The sequence below is a fragment of the Misgurnus anguillicaudatus genome, chromosome 8, assembly GCF_027580225.2.
Source record: "Misgurnus anguillicaudatus chromosome 8, ASM2758022v2, whole genome shotgun sequence".
NCBI classification, from domain to species: Eukaryota; Metazoa; Chordata; class Actinopteri; order Cypriniformes; family Cobitidae; genus Misgurnus; species Misgurnus anguillicaudatus.
In genome coordinates, this window is record NC_073344.2 from 28,208,778 (window position 1) to 28,233,522 (window position 24,745).

Genomic DNA, 24,745 nt, shown 5'->3' on the forward strand with positions numbered 1-24,745 from the left:
ATATCTGGTCTGTAACGTCTCAGTTGGTGTTATGCTGAGATTGGTCTGTTTTCCAGCATTTTATGCATGCACAAGGTTTACATAAGAGGAAAAAATTGTGTTTGAAGCTCCTGGTGTGTCATTACCATGTGCACAACTCTTTTTATTCATCTATGCCTACATAAATACAGTTTTACAAAGAACCTTTAATATTGTAAGATCATGTTGAAGATTGAAATCCAACTTTTATGCATCAACAAACTTTAGCCTGGATTTACAGACAGAAACTCTTCTGTGGATTTTATATAAAATGCCGAACAAAGCCAATGCTTCAATCTCTCCGAAACAAGACTACAAACAGATATAAATCGAAGCTTTTATTTCTCTGTATGTTTGTACAAAAGGACATAAAATGTTTAAGGCAGATATTGCACAGACTACAGAAGGTTTTCCTACAGAAGCATATAAGGCACACATGCCACTTTTATTGAACACTGTTAAAGATAAACATGAACTTAAAAAAATAATAACATTCACATCCACCATCATGTATTTGGTCGTATAGTTGAGAGCTACAAAAATTTCATGTATACATAAGCTATAAGCAGCAACTCTAAGACAAAAACCCGAACGATATTTACACGTTTCGCTTTGCTATACGCAAGACTCGTAAATAACAGTTCAGAAATATCGACGTCGGTCATTCAGATGAGGTGAAAAAATAGAGCATACGGTATAAAAATATATCTACATTTACTTCCAGTACCATCGCAGGAACTAACAACAAGCTCACAGTGGTTTGAAATGTTAGGTTATCGGATCTGTAATACAGTTTGATGTCGCTACAATATCAATTACAGCATGTTAAAAACTATACAAACCAACCTGAGATACATTCAAACACAATAATAAACATGATGCGTAAACATTTGAAATACTTTTAAAATGTTTAAATGTACCCCGCATAATAAAAACTAAAGAAAAGACATAAACTGATATAAATGTAAAGTGATCTCATGTTTGACAGCCATTAAACACAATGAACGGCTAACGGTGACATCTCCACACGTTTCATGGAAACTATAAGCAGAGGATAAAAACGTATGAAGATTCTCAAAGAGAAACTGACTAGATGTGTGTGACTTTTATAGCAATCTTTCCCGTGTGAGAGTGAACTTGTTAACCCCGATGATCTATTTTACTCAACGGCTCACGTCATGGAGAAAAAGCTCCAGCGTTACATGAGACCTGAAGGAAATCAATGATGCTCTCGCCTCCATCTCAGGACGTGAATGATGACCTCTGCAAACCCATCGATTTCCTGACAATCCAACGCTCTCCATATCACACAATAAAGCTCTCCGATGTTATTTAGGGATTTAGACTCGGAGGTGAAATTGGACTAAAGTGCAGGAAACATACAAACACATGGTCGAGGATTTGGTAGAAAAGGTTTTATGTGAAGTATTAAAAGACGACACACTTAGCACCTAAACGAGATCTGATAATCGAACACTGCATGCTGCTCTTCCAGAAACATTCACAGATATCAGTAAACTCATGCTACATAACTATTAAATGAGGATATATCGATGCAGACGGAGATGTGGAGCTCCTTCAAGGCCACATCGAAAATGAAAAAGATCCTGAAGTCTCTTTCTGTCGCCTGATGTGCTCAGGATGTCTGAGCTCTTGTAAATGTTTAAGGTTTAGATCTGCTGGTGGGCACTTGCTGCAAGTGAATTATAAACTCCCGAGTAAAACATTTGCTCTCAATGAAAGAGCATTTAGTGGAGAAGGAAACTTCCGGTGGGTAAAAAAGCTAAAACGTCTTAAAAATACGTCAACAATTCAGAAGGACGTTTGTGTCCAAATCAATGAAGGGGCTTTCTCGGCACCTAGCAACGCTTAAAATGCATCCATGACAGCAGGGAGACAGGATTCGGAGAGACACAGTAAACATTTTAGTGTCAACCAAAGCGCCCAGGTTTCCATCGTTCGACAAACACAACACACAGTCTTAAGTGGAGCGGCATGCTTGCGTATTTCCACTTTAGTTGACGGTTTCTGTGACTGTACTGTGTGTGTAGTTTGGGCTCCACGTGTGCATCACCGCATTCGGACGTGGACTGGTCTGTCTGACGCTCCAAACCGCAGATGAATGCATGAAGTTCCCAGATTCCATGACCACATTGGCAACATCACCATTGGTCAAACCGGCTTGCACGACAGGAAGGCTTGGAAACGTGCGGGTCACGACAGGAACCGATACCGGTAACACCGGATTCTCCGTCAAGCTCGCCGTAGCATCGCACTCCAACCTGGAAGGCGTTTCTTCTCTGGAATAGGAACGCGTGACGGCCTCCGAATCTCCAAGAGGACTTGAAATTGAAAGTTCGTCTGGTCGTTGTGTCGTTCGCTCTTTTTGTTTGCAGCCTTCCTGCTCGGCCGCCCGCTGCAGTGCCGCGTCCACTAAAAGTTTCAGATCGCTGAAATCTTGCGGGCAGAGCTCTGGAGGGGTGGGAGGCGGCGTATTGAACAGCACCCCTGTTGGGCTCACTGCTCCCAGGGTCAGTACTGAGGTAGATGTAGGTGCGAGTGTTGTCAGATGAATGTTGGAGAACTGATCTACACCGCTCGCGTCCAGCTGCATCAAAGCTTGAACGCCGGCATCTTGACTAAAGCCTCCCGATAACGGCAAACAGCCGGCACGAGCCAAAATGGCCGTCGCCGTGTTACCCAACAGTCTTAAATCCAACGTTGGGGCTGATGAGATAGGTGAGGGGCGGGGTGAAGAGGCGGGGCTTTCCGGGGAAGTGGATCTTTCTGGTTTGCCGGCGCGTCGTGACATGGTAAACTTGGTGGGGTCTTTGCCGTCTTTCCTGAGGAGGTCGGGAAGGAGTCTCCGACGAGCGTTTATGAACCAGTTACAGATCTGAGAAAAAAACAGATAAGTGACTAAATATACATTTTGTCTTTAAATGTCACACAGAATCGTGAAGATAAATGAAAACAGGTCAGTATATTCAGGGTTCCCACACCTTAGTTAACTTCAAATTCAAGGACTTTCCAGGTCCAATACCCTCAAATTCAAGGACTAAATATGGGAACACATTTCAAGTGAGATCAAGGTTACATCGTGTTACCTTTTAAGATACATTGTTACTGTTCCCTTTCGAGGGAACTTGCGCTGCGTCACTGCGGTGACACTTTGGGGACACCTCCAGGGGTAAGTGCGTCTGAATGTGTATATCAAATTCAACCAATGGTGAGGCTTAACAACAAAGACAGGGTGACTCGGGAGCCAGGAAGTATATCGCTATCTGAAATATTGCCATAGGCGGCGTAACAGGGACGCAGGAAGTATGGCAAGGAAGACGCAGCTCCTCGTTCCTTTCTCAGGGAACAAAAGTTACATACGTAACCTGAGACGTTTTCATGTGTCAAACACAACTATGCAAAAAAGCATTTTGGTATGAATCAACATTCGCATACAGAATATAATATAAAAGCATTTAAAGCGAACAGTTTAGTACGTGTGCTTAAAAAGTCTAAAAATGTTATGATATTATCCTACACTACACAGGGAATAATATGGATTTTTTTCCCCCCAGAAAACTTCTTGCATAAAATAGATTCAAGCACTTTCAATGACCTGTATCTATGTATTTATATTTTCAAAAACTTCCCAGGGCCTTGAATCCTCCCCCCCCCCAGATTCACAACTATTTTAAGGACCCGTGGGAACCCTGTATTTTATTCACTATGAAGCCCTCTGGTGGTGATACAATGAACTGCATGTTGGTTTCAGACAGCTGGCACTAATGTAGACTGGAGTGAAATATGCAGCGCTGCATTCCTGTGCACTTACAACAGCTCGGTACAGGACAAAATACACATCAGACTTTGTGCCTGCGTGAGAAAAACTTTGCCTGATGAATTTGACTGCTAAAAACTACACTAAATAAATGTTATGTTATTAGTCAGTAACTGAAATTTCTTATTTTCACAAATGTCTATGTATTTAACAAATTTGTCTTTTGCAGCAAAACTTTCGAAGTACATGCTTTGCCCTGAAGAAGACCACTTGTTGGTTGATACATGCTGGCTTATTTATTTTAATATGACTTAAGCCATAACTAATAAAAGGCTTTTTTGTTTAACTGAGTGCCTGTGACCTGCTTTTTTGTCTTTACGTACAAAAGTTTTTGGCAAATTCACTTCTTTTTTGTGAATGATCCGACTCTGCACACCACCGTTATCCAATTTTTCTTTCTCAAAGAAACATCTTAATGCAAATGAACATCAGTAACAATTGTGCTGAACAGTCATCAGGTAAAAATGCTAAACTGTTGCTCTCACCTGTGACACAGACAGATGGGTTTGTCTCGACAGGCTCATCTTCTCCACTTCTGATGGATATGCGTTGAAGCGATGCTCGTACAGCCAATCTCTCAGCACTTGCACAGATTCTTTAGGGAGGTTTCCCCGACGACGGCGTTTGGCCGAAGCTTCTGTTCTTCTGTGACCCGTGGAGAGATTGAGGGGGAAACCGTCATCCTCACAGGGGTCACTGTCAGACATGGCCGAAAACTCGGTGTCTCCATTCTGATCTTCGTAAAAAGCTGATCAAGGAAACAAAAAATGTTTTTTTAGATAAAAGATAAATGCAGAACGCCATTTTAGGACAATGCCACATGAATTATTACAACAAGCTTAGCTATCTCCAGAAACACATAACCCAATTCTTTTCATATTTTTCCTCCAGTATATTCTGCTCACAGAATGCCATATCCCACAATGCAATGCACTAAACTTTGCAACGTAATGCATGAACCAAATATCAAAATATACAAATATTTTAAATAAGGCAGTAAATAGTATACACTACTGAGTTATGCTACGTACACACTAGGGCTGGGGGGAAACGATTTTTCGATTAATCTTTTTTTACGTGGTTGATTCAAAATCGATTCTTAAAGAGCAGAATCGATTTTTTTCTTTCACATTTATTTCTGCAAACATTGAACGTAAGATTAACATTAATTTAATTACTAGTTTTCTCCACTAGATGTCACCCTCTTTTTTGTCTTGTGTGATGTTACCAAGGAGCGAGAGGCGAGCCTGTCATTCATTCATTCAGTGCTTAAAATGGTGGTTTCAGGTGCTTCATCGACGTTGATGCCACCTTCACATAAAAAGTTAAAGGTATGGAAGCATTTTAGATTTCGCAAGCAAGACCACAACGATAGTGTTATGGCTTTTAATTTCTTTTTATTAATTTGTAAACTGCTGTTCACTGTTCTTTTTTATTAATATAGTATTTGTATTAAATCTACATTAATTGAGTTGAATCGAAAATCGAGTATAAAAGCCGACCCGAGAACTGTAATCGAAAATTGAATCGAACTGATAGCTTGTGAATCGAAATCGAATCGATCTGGAACATCCGAATCGATACCCAGCCCTAGTATACACCAAACGCGGGGCATCGCGTTACTCGTTCTAGATTACTCGAGGGATTTTAAAATTTATCGCTCGAGTTGAATGGATTCACACCAGACAGGAGTTCAACGATTTGCGTAAGTAGATTACATATAGAGTAAATGCAAAGACGCAATCAGACGCGGCCTCGTGTGGGGCAATGCGAATGACGCGATAAAGGCACAAAAACGCGCTATTTGAACGTGTCTTCACGGCAAACACGGCGCCCATATCACATGATTTGCATCAACCCACACGAGGACACGTCTGATCGCGTCTTTGCATTGACTTTGTATGTAATCTACGCAAATTTTTGAACTTGCTTCTGGTGTGAACTTACTTGAATTAACTTACTTTATCTATTCTTTAAAAAAAAGTATTATATTGACATTTCGTCCGCGTTTTGAGAGCCTTAAACCGCTATTTTTTTAAAAATATTGATAAATCTGAATACGGCACCTGCGTGTTTTCGTGTGTACAGCCAATCTGTATATTTTGTGATACGATGATGTCATCACCCCACATATTGAACCTAGTCAGAAACTGCTGTGTCACATAACAGCAACAACGACGATGACAACAACGACTAAAACACGTTGGACTACAATCTTCTGCTCCTTAGCTACGATAAGCAACAAATCATTGCTCCAATTCGTCTTCTCCGTTTTTAGTGCATCTCTGTGGCAGAATTACAGCACCACATACTGGCCTGGCATGTATATTACATCGATTTAAGTCAGTTAAAGTTTCATGTGCAGATGTTTCTTAAAATGAAGCCGTGTTTAATGATTTTTTTAGAAAGAGGGGGAAAAGATTGGATAGGGAAAGCTCTGGCTTTGTGAAAGCTGTTTAACTTCACTGTTATTTTACACATCAAAAGACATTTGACTCCTAACAGCTTCACCATTCACACCCTCACAACGACCATCTCTGTTTCACAGCCCCCTCCACAGCAGACAATAGAGAGAAGAATGAACCGATCCTCGGCTATTTTACTCTTTACAGGTGGTCTGATGTAAAATGCAAGTTTTATAATGATGTTAGTAAGTGGGCTGTTACCCATCATGAATAAAGAATTGGTAGATTGAAATAATAAAGCACAAGAGATAAACGGCAACATTTCAACTCTTTCTGAACAAAATTATTTTTGTAAACATTTCGAAAGACACTGTTAAAGGTCTACCAAAATGCATGAAATGTAAATGTAATGTTTGAGTATTTTTAGGCAAAACAACCAATCAGGATTTCTTTCTTTCTGATGGCAGGATAGATCAGATGGTTTAGAGCGCCTGTGTTTGTCCTGCTGTAACCCGAACCCTGAATGAGAGATGTGAAGTTACGGTGTCTCACTTTAACAAAGCACATTGTGTGTATGTTTGTATTAATGTATCTGTGTTGTTGTTGTATCATTTTAAGCAGAAAGTTGTCAGGCAGCTAAACAATGCAAATAGGAAAATTCACCCCAAAAAAATGAAAATTTCTTTCTTCTGATGAACACAAAGGAAGACATTTTTTTGAGGAATGTTTGTGAGCCCTATTCACTTCCATAGTATTCTTTTTTCCTACTATGAAAGTGAATAAAGCTTATAATCGGTTTGGTTACAAACATTCCTCAAAACATCTTCATTCGTGTTCATCGGAACAAAGAAATGTATACAGGTTTGTAACAACATGACAGTGAGTAAATGATGACCGAATTTTTATTTTTGGGTGAACTGTCCCTTTAAATAAATTTGTCACACACACCGTTATCTACAGGATACAACGTGCAGTGAAAATGTAACTTTGGGTCTGATCGTGTTACAGTTAGTTTGTGTTTCTTTAAGTTGTTTTAACCTAGAGCTGCATTACACATTTTCTTATAAAAAATAAATAACGACTGAGCTCGTGTTGAATCACTTAGATTGAATCAGAAATTAAATGTATAATGTTAAAAAATAACCGGATTACCAAATTGGTGCATTTAAAAAAAAAAAATCAACAAAATATTATAAACAAGCAATCCGTTTTTTTTCCAGAATTAAAATGTACAACTTGGAAAATATTTATCTCAAATTTAAAATGTGAAAAACACAGTTTTCAAACAATCGATCAACAAATCAAGTCAATGGACACACATTACATCATTCCTCCCATTCCCAACTTCACAGTGTACTGTGAAGAGGCGCAGATTGCATACAAATTCAAAAACTATGACACAAAAAGTCTCTTTCCAGTTTAAAATAAACACACGAGACTAACAGCAAACGATTCGTTAAACACCCGCGATGTCATCTTTCCATTCCCGCCTTCAGAAAAGGCAACAATCCCAAATAAAATATAAAAACTAACAAAAGATAGTCTGTCACCTGACGCAAATAAACACACGAGAGCCGCGGACGCGCGAAAACGCGATTCACCAAACAAACAAACACGCGTGACATCATCCAAGCGTCTGCGAATTCTTGCTACGCTGCGCAGATCAACCGACTTATGACATCATATTACCGCGAGAGCGAGTTAAAACCTGGGCTCTCGTGGTTTTCTGATGTCATAATCGATGGGTCTGCGCAGCGCAGCATGAAGTCATACAGTCAATGTAACAAACACACGAAATGCACGTAAATCTTTAAAAATTAAATAATTATGAAAATATTCTAACCATGTCTTAATAAACTGCCGATATGGATCGACCGACACTGCACAACACGATAAACAAGATCATGCATGAACGTTTCAAGTGTTAGACCCAAAATCACAGCACACAGACAGATGTATAACAGACCCACGCCATTCAAAAACACACACGCTGCATTTGATCTCAACAAAAACGCCACAGTCCCGATAAAACTAACACATACTCACGATCACAGACACACGCAAACAAACACGCAAATAAGCACGTGTAAAAACGCAACTGACCTCTTTTGTTAGATTTCATCCTGGATGCTCGACAGCAAAAAATGTTGGAAGTTGCTGGCGTGAAAAGCGCGTCTCCGACGGATCGGTGACACGCGCAGGATTTTCTTTTTGCAGGCACGCGCAGCTGCGTTGAGTCAGAATCCCACTGAAGCTCCAGTAATAAATAAATCTGAACTTATGGGGTTAAAGTGTCGTTCACAAATATCTTCCCGTTGGCGTTTACCTGCAACACTGCTTCTTCAAACTCTCTCTCTCTCTCTCTCTCTCTCTCTCTCTCCCTTTCTCTCTCCCTTTCTCTCTGTGTGCCAGTGACAGGAACTCGAGCCCTCCTACTGCCAGGGGCCAATGGGACCCCACATCTGTGTGTCATCACACTTTCATTCAAAACTTACAGCACTTAAACTAAATGTCCCTTTCGATTTGCTTTCTTGTGATGACTTCATGAGTAAATGGTCATTTCCTATTAAAAAAATAAAGAGCACTATTATCAGATTAAAGTCATTCACACAGGTTTGTTAATGCTAATGAGCAGTCATATCATGCAACTTTTTTATATTTGTAAAATTCGTCCAATAGGCCTACTTCATCTAAATAGGGTGGGCAAACTTTTCTTTTTTTTAAAGAGTATCTGCTTCATAGAAATTACTTGGTTCCTTTTTTGTTGGTGTATTACTTACAAGTACTTTTATAATTCTTCATAACATATATTTTGGTAAATATCAAACTATTTGGACATGGATGAAAGGTGCACTGAAAAAAATGCAGCATATCAAATTTTAAATTAGTTAAACCATTTCAACATATTTTTTATAAGTTATGTCAACTTATTACAAGTCAAAACTTAAAATAGTAGGTTGAATGGACTTGCTGAATTTTTGATAGTGTGTTCATTTTGTTTAGATCAGTCCAACAAATATTCAATTGTATTACTGTTTGGTATTTTGGGTAGATTTATTTGTGTTTTAACAAAAATATGTTCACAATTCTGATACAACCTGCAAAGTTTTTTATAAAATAACTGGTCATAAAATATATGTTCATTTTAGGATAAATCTTATGATTTATATAGCAAATTTTATATAAAAGTAAGATTCACTTAGTCTTTATGGCTGATTTTTTTTGTTTAATGCTGATAGCAAAAAATGTACTTTTAAAATACATTTTGTAGAAGAGTTAAAGCTTTTTGAAAAGTACATTTAAAAATGCTGTAAAACAGGCAATTTAATTGCAAACATTTGCACACCTAAAGCACTGTGGTTCCAATTTTTCATGAAGACTTTATATAATAAATTAGATAAATTGTTTTATGTATAAATGTGTTTATTTTATCTGGATCATTCAGTGTGTTTGTTGTATTCTTGCTCTTCTATGGTGTAGTTTTATACTTGTTTGCATTTCCCTAAACTGAAATCATCTGTAAATTTGTCGTATTGCACTTTATGTTTGCTCATGTTCAACTTATTTTAACTTAAACTTAATTTATTCATCCCATGCATAGGAGAAGGGTGTGCAATGTGCACGGTTGTGTTGACATTGTGTTATTTGTAATTGAAAATGATTTATGTGTGCAAAGAATACAAATTTAAAAGCCGAAATGTTGATTGTGGATATTATCTGGGTTACACTGACACTATGGGGCAGTTTCCTGGACAGTGATAGTCCAAGACTAAAACAAAAGTAAGAGCTGTCCTTGCACTGACATATCTTAAAATACATCAGTGTCCTTTGTTTTGCCTCAAAATCCACACAAGTAATGTTTTTAGGAAGGCATGTTGGTTAAAACTAGTTCTATTTTCAAATTAAACCAAGGTCTAGTCTTGGCTTAAGCTAATCCCTGTCCGGGAAACTGCCCCTATATGTTTTAGAAAGCTATAATAATGAATTAAATCAACAGTTAAATGAATAAATGCAGTATTCAAAGGAAATGGTTCAGTATTTGATTGCATACAAAGCAGATTTAATGCTTTTTCGTAACGCCTGTGGCAAATCCTCCTCGTTCATATGCAGGAATGTGCAGTGAACGTCTCACAACACACAGGTGTTTGTATGAAACGCGTGCATGATCTCAGTGGTTTCACTACAACCACCAGCAAATGCGGAGGATTGTCTTAATGCTGTATTGATTTGAATTTACAAAACATAATAGGATTGAGCTGTCATAGAAGTTAAATTACTCACAATGTCTTTTTCTCAGTAACTGTAAGGTTTGATATCTATTACCATGATAAGTTATCTCAATGGATCCACAACGATGAATTTATAGTGTTCAAATGATAATGCACCAGAGAAAACAGTCCAACACACTTTAACTTGACTCAGGTTTACTGTATTTCTTCCTAAACAAAAGAGCCAGACATTCACAATCTAAACTTCATATTAGATACACTGAACAAATTCCTAATCAGTAAAATATGTGCTTGTTTCATAAAATATTGATTATCAATCTTTATAATAATAAAAATCTTAATTCTTGTTGCTACAAACTCTTGCATTTAGATCATTTACTTCGATGACCCTCAATAAACTACTGTATAGTAAAAGAGCTGAAGAAGGAAAGGAGCGAGCCTGATGTCTTCTGTCAGCAGATGAGAAGAGATGAGATGGAGAACGTCCATCTCAGATGAGAAGAGAAGGTTCCAGTGCTGTAGATCAGTCACTTATCAAGAATATAAAACTGTTTATTAGTTTCCAAGCAGCATGAACCAAGTTGAAATGTTTAAGAACTGAATCCATACACAGACGTCTTTCAATCTCTGTAATCCATGAGATGCTGTCTCTGTGTGTTACTGTCTTTAGGGAAGCCCATGGACATGTAGACAACAAGAATTGACCAGGAATAAATGATTTTTTAACATCAGCTGAATTCAGACTGTACCTGACCCAAATATTATTCTGATATGAATTACAAGAATCACATTGAATCTGATATGATCAAATCAGAACAAAGTTTGGGTTTTGTTTTAATAATAAATATGCATTGATGTACATCTTAAATATAAGGACAACAGAATGAAACACCAATTTCATGTCAAATAAAATAAAACAAAACGTATCCGAGTAGAAATTTGGAACTGGGCACTTTACATTTTAGCCAGAAAGTGAATAAACACTAAGCTTAACAGCTGATCATTTATAAACCCCTAAACAGTTTCATGATTTCATATGAAAAGGTCTGTGCCAATACACTGTAAAGAAAAAAGTTGGTTCAACTTAAAAAAGCGAATTACCTGGTTGCCTTAACATTTTAAGTTAATTTAACTAAAAAAAGAGAAAAAAAAGGAAGTTGACAACATATTTCACACAACTTTTTTTTAGTTAACTAATATTTTTAAGTTTTTTTAAGCTGAACCAACAAATCTTTTTGCTCAGTGTAATAATAAAAATAAAAGTGAAATGCATCGAACAAAAACTAGTATGGACATACAGCACATATTTCTACTGATTTATAACCTTTACTTAAGATGTCTGTGGTTCTACAGGATTTTATTGTTTGCATTCATTATTTTTGTGAAAATTAAACACTTTCCTGTATTTCCACATTTTTGTAAATGGTTGGTTTGGTAAAATTGGGAATAAATCGGCTGGATTATCATGACACTAAAAACACAGTCAAACATCTTAGTGGTTATACTGTAAGCAGGCTAGTTTTGGCAAAAGTCTTTTTTTGTTTTATTTCAGTGATTATGTGATCTAGACACCCTTTATGAGGTTTATGAGATCCACTGTGGCTGAGCTAACATTACATTTTCTCACATGAGATCCGTGAAGTTATGACTGTAAAGTTAAAGATGACCAATCTTTTTATGTAACATACTTAAAACAGTTTTGAAGAAAAAAAATACATGACTAACTTCTAAGACTATTAGAAGTTTATGCAACCGAGCACTGACCTGAACCGGGTTAAACTGACTTCTAAACTTCATCCAATGAAAAACTAGAGGATATGACATCATCAGGAGGATCAGTGGAACAGGACTGAAAAGCTGTGAATGTTTCGAGAGGACCGTCAACAAACAAAACAAGTGCTAATGGCCCACTGACAACAAATGGACAAAACGACTGAAAAAAGATCCAATTTGCATCAATAATACAAAACAAAACACACAATAGGAGTCAATAATTCAGCTGTTAAATGCTGAGGTGGGGCAGATTTGGGGGATGTTTGGCTAAATTGCCCGGTTGAATTAAATCTTACTAAATAGAGACAAATAATGTGTCTACAGACCAAATTAACCCATGAGAGGTCAAATGAAGTCTTATTTGATACCAAAATGATTATATACTTCAATAGATTTCCTGATCATAACAATTTAAACATGCCAACAAAACACACGATTCTGACAAACAGAAGTGATGATGAGTACATTTTTAACATTTTGTTTCACAACAAATCTGAGCTCTAAAACGGCCGTTTATCATCATTGGCCACAAACGGTGGCTATACTACACGTACTGGGATTTACAGGCCCTGAAATTTGATAATCATTTTGATGATATAACCTCTGATATTGCTACATGTTACCCACATAATGACCACAGGCACTTGATTGAATACAATATTAGCTTAGTGTTTCCCACTTAAAACTGGACATGAAACATAAAAGAGCAGAATATAAAAATACAACACCCTGTACTGTACCTGCACAAACATCTGACACAGGACGGAGATGAAAGCCACCTGCCGGACACCTCAAACTATTTCGATTTTAGGGTTCGTATTCATCAACCAACAGCTAATGTGACATTCAAATCTTTTCATCAATCCACACACGATAGATTTGAAATGAGGGATTGACTGATGGAAGTTAGGACAGGAAGACGGCGATTTTAGCCATTGGGATTGGGACGAATGCGCATTTCTAACGGTTTACACGCTATGCAAAATCTTTAGGAGACAAATCATTATTGAATACCAGTATAATAATATTAATATGAATGATTGCAGCTAATACGAGTCTTTGTGAGGTTTCCTTGGCAGCCCCATCAAAAGTGCCGTTTCTAGTATACGTGACATTTTTGGTCACTCTCTCTCACTTTATAAAGCAGCTTTCATATGGGAGTAGACGCGTGATGGCCGAGCCCTTGAGCGTTGTAGCGGATACATCCTCATAGTCGCGTCTGGGCCTCGGGGACGTAGATCTCGATGCTGTCGGCGCTCTCTGTGGCCGAGTTCTGTTTGACAGACTGAGCTCTCTTAGCAGCCATCAATCTCTTGCGAGCCTCCTGTCTCTGTTTGTCCACCGTGTCGTTGCTCTTGTCTTTGGTGAGAGCGCCTTTACTCTTGCCGGGTTTTTTGGGCACCGGAGGAGCCTGTTTCTGATTCTCCTGAAGGTCAAAGGTGAGGTGAGATGTAGATATAACAAACTTACATAAAAGACATTTGAATGCTTCTCATTACAGACGTCACAGTGGTTATCCGGGCGTTTGTACCTGCTTCTCTGGTGACTCTCCAGCTAGTTTCCAGTCATTTGCTTTGAGATGATAAAGTTCATCAAATTTGAGACTGATGTCCTCTATGGAGAGCTGCAAAAGATCCCAGAAGCCGGCCAGATCTTGAGCCGTGGGTCTCGGGTTTGAGTTCACATTCTGAAGAGTGGAATGAACAACGGGTCAGAAGATCTTTTAATAATGTTTTGGCACAAACAAACAGAGCATTTCTTCATTTGTCCAGAAGAGGGCGGCGTATCTCACATTAAATTACTGAGATAATGGCAGTATAAATGTGTGCTGATGGTCAAGTGTGTAAAAAGCATCAGTTCTTAAATTAAGAGGATAACATGATTACAAACCTTATAAACATTAGGTCACATTTACACAAAAATATGACTGATCAAAATAAAAATAATACAATTCATTTAAAATGTCATTTGTGCCTCACCAGGTTTTGTTCACACAGTCCTCTGAACTGCTGGAATTTCTTAGACATCAGCAGCTGAGCGCTGCCCACTGCACTGCGAACCTTTCCCAATACTACAGACAGACAAATAGACAGAGTAAGTGAGTGAGACAGAGAGAGATAGACAGTCAGTCAGACAGACAGAAAGAGTGAGTGAGTGAGAGAGAGAGAGAGAGAGAGAGAGAGAGAGAGAGAGAGAAAGAGCAAGCACGCAAGTGAAACAGACAAACAGAGAAAGGAAGTGATACAGACATAGTGAGTGATTGGGACAGAGAGATAGAGACAGACAGACAGAAAGAATGCAAGTGAGACAGACAAACAGAGAAATATAAAAGAGAGCGAGTGAGACAAACAGACAGAGCGAGCGAGTGAGACAAACAGACAGAGCGAGCGAGTGAGACAAACAGACAGAGCGAGCGAGTGAGACAAACAGACAGAGCGAGCTAGCGAGCGAGCGAGACAGAGCGAGCGAGCGAGACAGAGCGAGCGAGCGAGCGAGACAGAGCGAGCGAGCGAGCGAGACAGAGCGAGCGAGCGAGCGAGACAGAGCGAGCGAGCGAGACAGACAGAGCGAGCGAGCGAGACAGACAGAGCGAGCGAGCGAGACAGAGCGAGCGAGGGAGCGAGCGAGACAGAGCGAGAGAGCGAGACAGACAGAAAGAAAGCAAGTGAGACAGACAAACAGAGAAATATAAAAGAGAGCGAGTGAGACAAACAGACAGAGCGAGCGAGTGAGACAAACAGACAGAGCGAGCGAGTGAGACAAACAGACAGAGCGAGCGAGTGAGACAAACAGACAGAGCGAGCTAGCGAGCGAGCGAGACAGAGCGAGCGAGACAGAGCGAGCGAGCGAGACAGAGCGAGCGAGCGAGACAGAGCGAGCGAGCGAGACAGACATAGCGAGCGAGCGAGACAGACATAGCGAGCGAGCGAGACAGACAGAGCGAGCGAGCGAGACAGACAGAGCGAGCGAGCGAGACAGACAGAGCGAGCGAGCGAGACAGACAGCGCGAGCGAGCGAGACAGACAGAGACAGCGCGAACGAGCAAGACAGACAGACAGCGCGAGCGAGCGAGACAGACAGAGACAGCGCAAGCAGGCGAGACAGACAGACAGACAGACAGAGACAGCACGAGCGAGCGAGACAGACAGAGCGAGCGAGCGAGACAGAGCGAGCGAGCGAGACAGAGCGAGCGAGCGAGACAGAGCGAGCGAGCGAGACAGAGCGAGCGAGCGAGACAGAGCGAGACAGAGCGAGCGAGCGAGCGAGACAGAGCGAGCGAGCGAGCGAGCGAGACAGAGCGAGCGAGCGAGACAGAGCGAGCGAGCGAGACAGAGCGAGCGAGCGAGACAGAGCGAGCGAGTGAGACAGACAGAGCGAGTGAGACAGACAGGGCGAGCGAGACAGACAGACAGAGACAGCGCGAGCGAGACAGACAGACAGAGACAGCGTGAGCGAGACAGACAGAGCGCGAGCGAGCGAGACAGACAGACAGACACACACACACAGAGAGAGAGAGATAGACAGACAGACAGACAGACAGACAAAAAGAGAGCATGTGAGACAGACAGACAGAGAAATGGACAGAGAGTGAGTGAGACAGACAGACAGATAGATAGACAGACAGAGATAGACAGAGAGACTGAGTGAGAGAGACAGACAGAGAGAGAGACAGACAGACAGTCAGAGTGAGTCAGATAGTTAGACATAGATAGACAGACAGATCGAGTGAGTCAGATAGACAGACAGACAGGGAGATACACAGAGAGAGCGAATGAGTGAGAAAGTGAGTGAGACAGACAGACAGACAGACAGACAGGGAGGGAGGCAGACAGACAGAGCAAGTCAGAGACAGACAGACAGACAGACAGACAAAGATAGACAGAGAGAACGAGCGAGTCAGATAGACAGACAGAGGCAGACAGACAGAGCGATTGAGACACTCAAATGAATTATGTAATACGTGCAATACTTTCACTCTGGTCAATCAATCATTTAATCAAACATTTTTCATAATGACTTTTCGTAATGATTTTGTGTCTTTTGAAATTTCATAATCAGCGATCACAGAGCATGTGAGCGGAGTGTGGAGTGAGCGAGGAGCATGCGAAATATAGTCAGAGCGGGTTTTTATCCAAAGGCCGGATCTCGCTCCGGTTCTGCTCTGATACCGCTCACACCACGAGTCTAGAGCATGCACAAGAATATAGGCTGCAGGGCAGATGTGACCAGGAGCGGGTTTGCTGCGTGTTGATTTGCTTATCAGGTGCGGTCCAACCACACCGCAACCGCAGGCCCAGCGACAGAATAGAAGTGAAGCGGATTTTTGTCCGCAGCAGTCACGCAACAAACCAGCTCCACGTCTGCCATGCAGGCAGTGTGTCCCAGGCGTAAGGCTTCGGTTTAAAACGGCAGGTGTTAGGCATGCAAAGAAATGTTAAAATTGAGCGAGCGTGTAGCGATTTTACCGAAGCATGAGGAAATTGTAGGTGAGCAGGGAGCAGAATTGAGCGAAGCAGTCTTGTCTATAGTAACCAGAATACCCATAAGACTTTAAAAAAAAATCTGTGTTTTGGTTTAGAAGATCAAATGAAGTCTAGTCCAAGGGTAACATTATCTTTGAGTCTTACCCTCCTCTGACAGCTGATGTTCTTTGGTCTCTTTCTCCATCTGACTGCACCAGCCCTCCATCCTCCCAGTCTCAGCTTGCAGTAGTTTTAGGAACCAATGACCATCACGTCGACATGCCGAACCGCCCGTTGTCCCCGACAACGTCTGTGCGGGGCCTCCATTCCCCGTCCCATTCCCGCTCTCCAGCCAGGGTTCGGGCGGGGGCAGAGACGAGGGGTCCAGGGCCGGATCTAAACTCTCGGAGAATGAAGATGAGCTGCTCTGCGTCGTCGATCGATTGGTCAGGATCTGTCGAGAGGGTCCGCTGGTCGTCACAACAACATCATCATCGTCATGGTTACCATTGTCGAGGGAGAGATGTGGAGGAGAGTCCACCGATTGGCTGGCGCTGTTAACCATGACTTTCTTCTCGATGTTTCTGGAGTTGGATGGGAATGTCGGGAGCGAGGTTAAGGAGAGATCCTGTGTGTCCGAGTCGGTCTCTTGACGTGATGCCATGCTACTGGACCGGCTGTGCCTAAAACACACAAACAAACCACCAAACGAGTTTCAATGAGACCGCTTCAACCAACGGTCTGTATTAGTTTTTTGCGGTTTTATCAGACAGAAAGCGAATGAGACTCACGTCCAGCCGTCCTCCACTTGAACACCGATAGACTGGAATCTGGCCAATGGGGGCGTCTCGACTTTAGGTTGGATTTCCTCAACACAGTCCACCTAAACACAAAAGTCAAATAATTTAGATATCCGTGACCCAACCTGTGAAAAGCCAGCTAAAGTCTGACACTCACCTGTATTCCAATAGAGGACAGTTTTCGTCGCGGTACGGGGTCTGTCGGGGGCTCGTCCAAACCAAGAGTTTCCCCCTTCAGCTGCTCGTTACGAGAGTCACGGAGAGGTTTGGGAGAGATCACGACGGCCGCTGGGATCTGGGGTTCACGGGGCGCAGCGACGGGGAACTGAGGTCGTAAACTCTTGGCCAGACTGTTGGCCTGTGTGCTGTCGAGACTGTCGGAAGAGTTGCTGCGTCCTGATTGGCTGTTGGCCTCACTTCTGCGGTCGGGGTAACATTCCTGTGCCGATTCGGTGCTGCTCTGTACTGTTACGGAAATGAACGGTTTGGAGGTGGTGCGGGGTGGAACAGGGGGCGGAGCCACCTTCTTACAAGTGGTCATACATGTGGACACTGCAGACAAAAATAAAGAACGTAAATATATTTAATCATCTTACATAATGAGCTACAACTCATTTTTGTTCACGTAATAACATAGATTTTTTAACTTGTATTATTCTTCGTTGTTATTCAATTATGTAAAGTACTCATAATAAACAGCGTGAGCGGGTGTGTACATTAATAAAATACATAAATAAGTTTGTGTGGAAATTCTTGCGCGAGTGTTTATGTGCCTGAGTGTAAACGTGTGAGTATGTGCATGCAAAAGAGTTTGTGAAAGTGTACATGCGTTAGTGTGTGTGTGTGAGATTGTTCGTGGGTGTGCATGTGTGTGTGTGCGTTCGTGCAAGTGTGTGTGTGTGCCCGCGTGGGGTGAAGTGTGTATGCTCTTGTGTGTGTGCATGTGAAAGGGGGTGTGTGTGTTTATGTGCTAGTGTGTGCGTTAGTGTGTGTATGCGAGGGTGCGTGTGCGCGAGTGTTTATGCGCGTGTGTGTTAGTGTGTGTTCGTGAGTTTTTATACGCGAGTGTGTGTGTGTGTGTGTGTGTGTGTGAGTGTTTATGCACGAGTGTGTGTGTTTGTGTGCACAAGTGTGTCTGATAGATTTCTGATATCGGTGTTCAGTGTTGGGAAAAGTTACTTTTAAAAGTAATGCACTACAATATTAAGTTACTCCCCCAAAAAGTAACTAATTGCGTTACTTTTCATGGAAAGTAATGCTTACGTTACTTTTAAGTTACTTTTTCTTACTTTGCTGAGGCTTGATCTCTTTCAGGCCTTGCAGTTGTTTTTTATGACCGCAAAAATGTCAAGCTCTGGCCTGCCATCTCAGAATCAAACTGTTCCCGCTCAGGCGCACAGTGTGTGTAATTCTACGTTAATATGTTCAGTTTAATTCAGTACATTATTTTATTTTTAAATTTAATTTAAAAAATAACTCGCATTACTTTTTTAAAAAAGAAACTCAAATATTAATGTGTACATTTACAAAGTAATGCCTTAATTTACTCGTTACTTCAGAAAAATAATATTGTATAAAGCGTATTACTTGTAATGCGTTACCCCCAACACTGTCTGTGTTCGATATATTTCTGAAAATATTTTGATGAATACTACAGCGAGTCAGTGACACATCATAAACTAACCGATGAAGACATGTAAGTGTTAATCACTCATCAGAAATCTTTATACTGAATCATGTCAACAGGTCATAGCACTGAAAGACTTGACGTGGTGAAAATCTTTTAAATCAGTTAAAAGAGGTTAGTTGGTAGAGAGAGAGAGAGGAATAAAGTGTGTGTTTGTGTGTTTGTGGGTCTGTATGAGCTTACAGAGTCACACCAGGACTGGGGTGGAGTTGGCAGATGGAAATGATGGCAAACATAACAAGCCCACAGGAATCTGTCTGTCTGTGTCCTAATGACTTTTCTGTGTGTGTGAAACTCACTTTTAGAGCTCATTTAAGAATACATTTGTAAATGATCGAGTGATGGATGTTGATCATAATTTAAGGCCATTCAGAAATACAGCTTTGTTGGCAGAATCCATTAAACGCCAAATCGATTTTCAGCGAAGTCCTGAAATGAGCAAACCTAAGAGTCTGAAAACATGTCAGTCGCACTTGGAGGGTTTTGCATCTGAACTCCTCATATGTCTGGTCTCATACTCAGTCAAGTATTTTTTACCTGATGAAAGATTTATTCAGAAATCTCTTTATGTGGCTGTTTCAGGCATTACAACATCCCCACTTCAAACAGACCATATACTGTAAATCAAACAAGGTGACTTTAATGTCTCTTTAATAAAGGTTCTCACGCTGCTAAGCATTATCTGCACATTCATGAGTTAATGAAACCATGACCACACCTAAACTATAATATCATCATTACTCATACTGTAAACCTAACAGATGTATTGACTCAAATAATGTCAATATGCCAAAAGACATGCCAAATATATGCCAAAATAAACAAGACATGTTTCTAAGTGCATTTGACATTACATTATTTATGTTTTACATACAAACATCATATCAGCAAAAATATTGTTATTCAGGTAAGATTCACCACAGTAACACCGTGTTGCGTGCATATTTTGTTAGAAAACATCAATGATGGGAATATCTGGATGACTCTCCAATATAAAATCTGATGAATATATCAAAACTTTGTATATTTATTACTCTAAATCCTTAAACCTTTACAATGCTATATGGGTGATTCTCACAAAACCATTGAAACACCACGGCACTAATGATTTTAGCTTTAAAATGTGTAATATAGTAACATTAAAAAGCATCAGAATTAACACAATACTGTGTTCTACCTTGCACAATATGTGATTTCAACATAAGAATTTATAATTGTAAATTTTATCTCATTTTCTGCTGAAATTCTCATTACCGCAATGTGTCCGGATGTGTTTGAACATGCGTTATGTTGTAATTTAATCAAATTAACACAAAAATATTAAGAAAAAAATTGTAAAAAGTTAATTTGAAATATTGTCTTGTCAGAATGCTTACACGACATTTTGATTATCATTACCGCAACAGATGCTTATTAAATGTTAATTTAATTAATAGAAGCATAATACTTTGATTTTAAATGCATGTGCAGAATCTCCAAATTATGTTCTTTCAGGTTTGTCATGTCATTTTGAAAATATGTCAGTGTTGATGTTTTCTGACTGTTGCAGTAATGAGATTTTTTAGGACTAATTTTGTAAATTATGTTACAAAAAGTGTTAAATGATAAGTAAAAGTTTTTAAATTAATGTTCCCATTTACTCCAGACTTTGTTTTTCAATGTCTGGTAGGAAAAAAAGTAAATTTAAGCAATTTTTACATTTTCATGCTTGACATTTTTAAAACCAAGTTTTCGTGAGAATCACCCAAATAGTGTGGAGGATTTACATAAACACAAACTGTGTTAAACAAACAAATCTTGTGCTGTTAGGTACGTATGAATCTCTATCATGTATTGGGTGTACGGCGGAAAACCTCGTAAAGCATGTTTATAGCATGGTAAACATGTCATTATACACTATTCATGTCCCGTAAACCACACATACGTACCTACACAGACCCACACTATGACTGCTATGACAGCTATGTAACACAGAGACTGCTTACTGTCTGATAGAAACAATGACTCACACTAATGAAACACTGTGACTAAATCTGGAGGCTGACGGACGAAGCCAGCTCATTGGTGGGACAGCAGGTGTGACCTCATAAACAGGAAGTTCATGCAGTAATCAAAGGGATGGAAGGAAGTTAGGAGCACATTTGCATGTATAGATGATTTACTCCCAAAAACATAAACTACGACTCTCAGCAATGCGTAATGACGTCTGTCCTACAAAACTAAATCCAATTCAGCAGCTCAGCTCATGAGTTTTAGCTGAACGTTAATGCTTTTCTTCTATATGAGGATAATCCAGAACATTCAGGCTGGAAAACAAGAAGCTTTTAATACACCAATAAGTAGATTTACCTGAACTTATAATGCGAAATATAAACACACAAACAAGGTCGTTGTTCTGGTTGAATAAACTCCAGTTAAGAAACGTTCTCATCAGACTAAAATCATCTCAGATGACTGCTGCTAACCCAGAAAAACATTCAATAAAGTCACATTTGTGCTTAGTAAAAAAAGCTAGTTTACAAGACTTGTCGGAGGGTTTTGCATCTGAACTGTTTATATGTGGACAGACAATACTCAGATAAGACACAAATAAAGTCATGAGCACAACATGTGAATACATAATCCAAAAACATTTTGAAATGTCATTAAACATACGGATGTAAATATTCAAAGCGCAATTTTCCTCCAAGGGTTAAAAACATTAAACTGACTCCAAACCTTCAGACCAGAAGCTCTGCTTTAATTTTTCCACTTTTAACAATTAAACACACACAGACTGTTGTGAAAATACAGCAGATCACACCCGATGGTCAACATCAACATCAACTCTGGGTGTTTCTGGATTTCAGCATCTGTTCATACGCACTGGGCGTGGGTTGTAAAACAAATAAAACTGTTAATTACAGGCAATTACGCATACATGGCCTGTTTTTAACCGAGACGTGAACATTTCATCTGTGTGTGTGTGATCTACACTTCAGCAGTTTTGGAAATCTGTATAAGATTGTAAAGGGTTAAATCAGTGTTAGTGTGATGATAATACTACAGCATCATATTTTCCTGCTCTTACATCAGCTGCTTTTAAATGCTGTTAAACCCTAAAGAGTAAAACTATAGCAACGACAGCCACACAAATAAAGATGCCAGACTACCACGAGAGGAGTACTTTCCTCCAAACACTGATGCCACTGGTAAAGACTTCAGCAATGAATGTCCACAAACAAAGCAGAAATGCAAGCACATAACGAAAGAAATTTGATTTGGGAAACAGGTTTCAAACATTTTGAGGTAAGATTGTGTTTGATACCCAAGCTGTGATTCAGTCTCACTGATATTATAAGACACAACCTATCAGGGTTCACTCTTAGTCAAATTCCCTGACTTTCCCAAACTAAATAGCTGAATTTGCATGATCTATGTCCGGGATGGCATGAGCCTGGATAATTCAGTGTACACCGTGAGTTTTAAAAAATGTTGCTTAAATGTGTGAAATGAATGAACAGTGCCAATGAACAGCTGTTTAATTGTTATCAGCGGAGGCTTGGAACCAGAAAGGGTTTTCCTTACGTCACAAGTAAACAAGCAGATTACATTACAGGGATGACGTATTTTTGTAGGCTAACCTGAAAGGTAGCGGGACACTGGTTCCCTTGCAAAAAAGCCCATTCTTTTCATTCCATAGCGCGGACTAAGATCGGCTCACATCACCCGTGTGTCTGAGTCAGAAGAATGATGGCATGCTGAACAGCCAATCAGAATGATCCGATTCCCATGAGAGCGCTGATGCCAATGTTGGCGCTTTTCCATTACATAGTACCCCACGGTTTGGTTTGGGTCAGGTCGGGTCAGCTCGTTAAAAGCTTGGCTAGCTTTTCCAATGAGTTTAGTAACACTTCGTGGGAGGGATTATAGGAGTTTCGTTATATTTGCACTGCCTACTGCTGTGACATTATACATGTGAGAGCGTCATTGTACATCCCCATACATTCATTTATTTCCCAGTCCGACACAAAATTTAAATTGACCACCACAAATAGATGTCTGCACATCGCGTTCATCACCACCTCTGTCTCACATGACAGTTCCCGTACAACCACCTGTGGCGTCGGTCGACGCACTACGCTGAGCCTCATTGAAGTTGCATTTAAGCATATATAATGCGGACTTGCACGTCACAAATGTGCCAAGTCTGGAAAAAAACTGTTATGGTGTTGCTGATTCTCAACTTGTGGATGTTTTCATTGCTAAAAGGGAGTTTGGGAACTTACAGCAAAGCACGGATGACAACAGGTTTACTCGAGACAGCGCAAGCTAGCATGAAGGTAAAGCTAATCTTTATATTATAGCGATGACGCTGGTAGTGATGATTCTCTCAGACCAATCAGTGATCTTCAGTGTTTCACCTCACGTTTTGGTATCAGCTCGGGTCACTTGGAAGTTACCCCAACTAAGGTGGTACTAAAAAAGTATTGGGTATTACGTACTCCACCCATTGGAAAAGCCTCCAAAAGTAAGCTGACCTGACCCACCACAAACCAAACCGTGGGGTACGATGCAATGGAAAAGTGCCATTTGACAGCGACTTAGAAAAAACTTAGTCAGACGACATTCAAAACATGCCTTAAAGCAGAACGTCGACTTGGTGTGTACCTGCGCTTTTCCATTGCATAGTACCCCACAAATTTGGTTGGGTCATTTCACTTTTGGGGGCTTTTCCACTGGGTACAGTACGTAGTTTCTGATATTTTTTTGTACTACCTCGGTTGGGGTTCCAAGCGACCAGAGCTGATACCAAAACGTGAGGTGAAAACAAAACACTCAAGATCATTGATTGGTCTGAGAGAATCGTCACTACCAGCGTCATCTATATAATGTAAGAGATTAGCTTTATCTTCGTGCGTCTCGAGCGAACCTGTTGTCATCTGTGCTTTCCTGTAAGTTACCTCTCTTTTAGATGTGAAAACATTCACAGGCTAAGCATCAAGAAAACCATACCAGTGTTGACTGACGCCATGAGTGTTTGTATAGAAACGTCATGTGAGACCGAGGTAGTGAAAAATGCGATGTGCCAACATTTATTTGTGTTGGTCAATTTTGAGGCGACAAATAAACGAATGTATGGGAAACACTGCACTCCAACGATGCTCGCTCACACTTTTGTATGATGTCACAGCAGTAGGCAGCGCAAATATAATGACACGCCTATAATAATCGCTCCCACTATGAAGTGGTACTCGATGGAAAAGCTAACCAAGCCAACCAAGTGAAGTGAGCTGACATGACCTGACCCATGGGGTACTATGCAATGGAAAAGCGTTATTAGGTGTGCAGCTCGCTTGAGGTTTTGGCAAACTAAATCCGCAGAAACCTCATGTAAAATTCAGACTAGGGATGCATATCAATTGGTCGCGATTAATCTATAGCAGAGTGGAGGTTTTTGTTTGCATCATATATGTGTGTGTACTGTGTATAATAACTTTGTATAGTTAAATGCACACACATGCATGTATATATTTAAGCAATGTTTACATA

General features: G+C 40.3%; 2 protein-coding genes across 7 annotated transcripts in view; both read right to left on the bottom strand.

Moving 5' to 3' along the window:
* Window positions 1-341: 341 nt before the first annotated feature.
* tgif2 (TGFB-induced factor homeobox 2) lies at window positions 342-8,645 on the bottom strand. Its single transcript, XM_055212656.2, has 3 exons — window positions 8,365-8,645; window positions 4,342-4,604; window positions 342-2,914 (listed from the first exon to the last, which is right to left on the bottom strand). Exons 1-3 carry the CDS (start codon window positions 8,381-8,383, stop codon window positions 2,033-2,035), a joined length of 1,164 nt encoding a protein of 387 aa, XP_055068631.2. The 5' UTR covers window positions 8,384-8,645; the 3' UTR covers window positions 342-2,032.
* Window positions 8,646-10,668: 2,023 nt separating this feature from the next.
* The window catches only part of dlgap4b (discs, large (Drosophila) homolog-associated protein 4b), a 117,963-nt gene continuing 103,886 nt past the window's right edge, over window positions 10,669-24,745 (bottom strand). For 4 of the 6 annotated variants that reach the window (XM_055212643.2, XM_055212641.2, XM_055212644.2 and 1 more), the window contains 6 exons: window positions 17,684-18,078; window positions 17,518-17,609; window positions 16,892-17,409; window positions 14,243-14,334; window positions 13,795-13,950; window positions 10,669-13,689 (listed from right to left, as the gene is read on the bottom strand). In XM_055212643.2, coding sequence (XP_055068618.2) covers window positions 13,471-13,689; window positions 13,795-13,950; window positions 14,243-14,334; window positions 16,892-17,409; window positions 17,518-17,609; window positions 17,684-18,078 — 1,472 coding nt within the window. In that variant the 3' untranslated portion in view covers window positions 10,669-13,470. The remainder of the gene's footprint in view (window positions 13,690-13,794; window positions 13,951-14,242; window positions 14,335-16,891; window positions 17,410-17,517; window positions 17,610-17,683; window positions 18,079-24,745) is intronic. The other 2 variants (XM_055212647.2, XM_055212642.2) reach the window with 1 other exon arrangement.

Coding starts and splice junctions, on each gene's coding strand:
- tgif2 (XM_055212656.2), bottom strand. Junction 2,915..4,341: donor CCCATCTGTCTGTGTCACAG/GTGAGAGCAACA, acceptor TTTTTTTCTCAG/ATCTGTAACTGGTTCATAAA.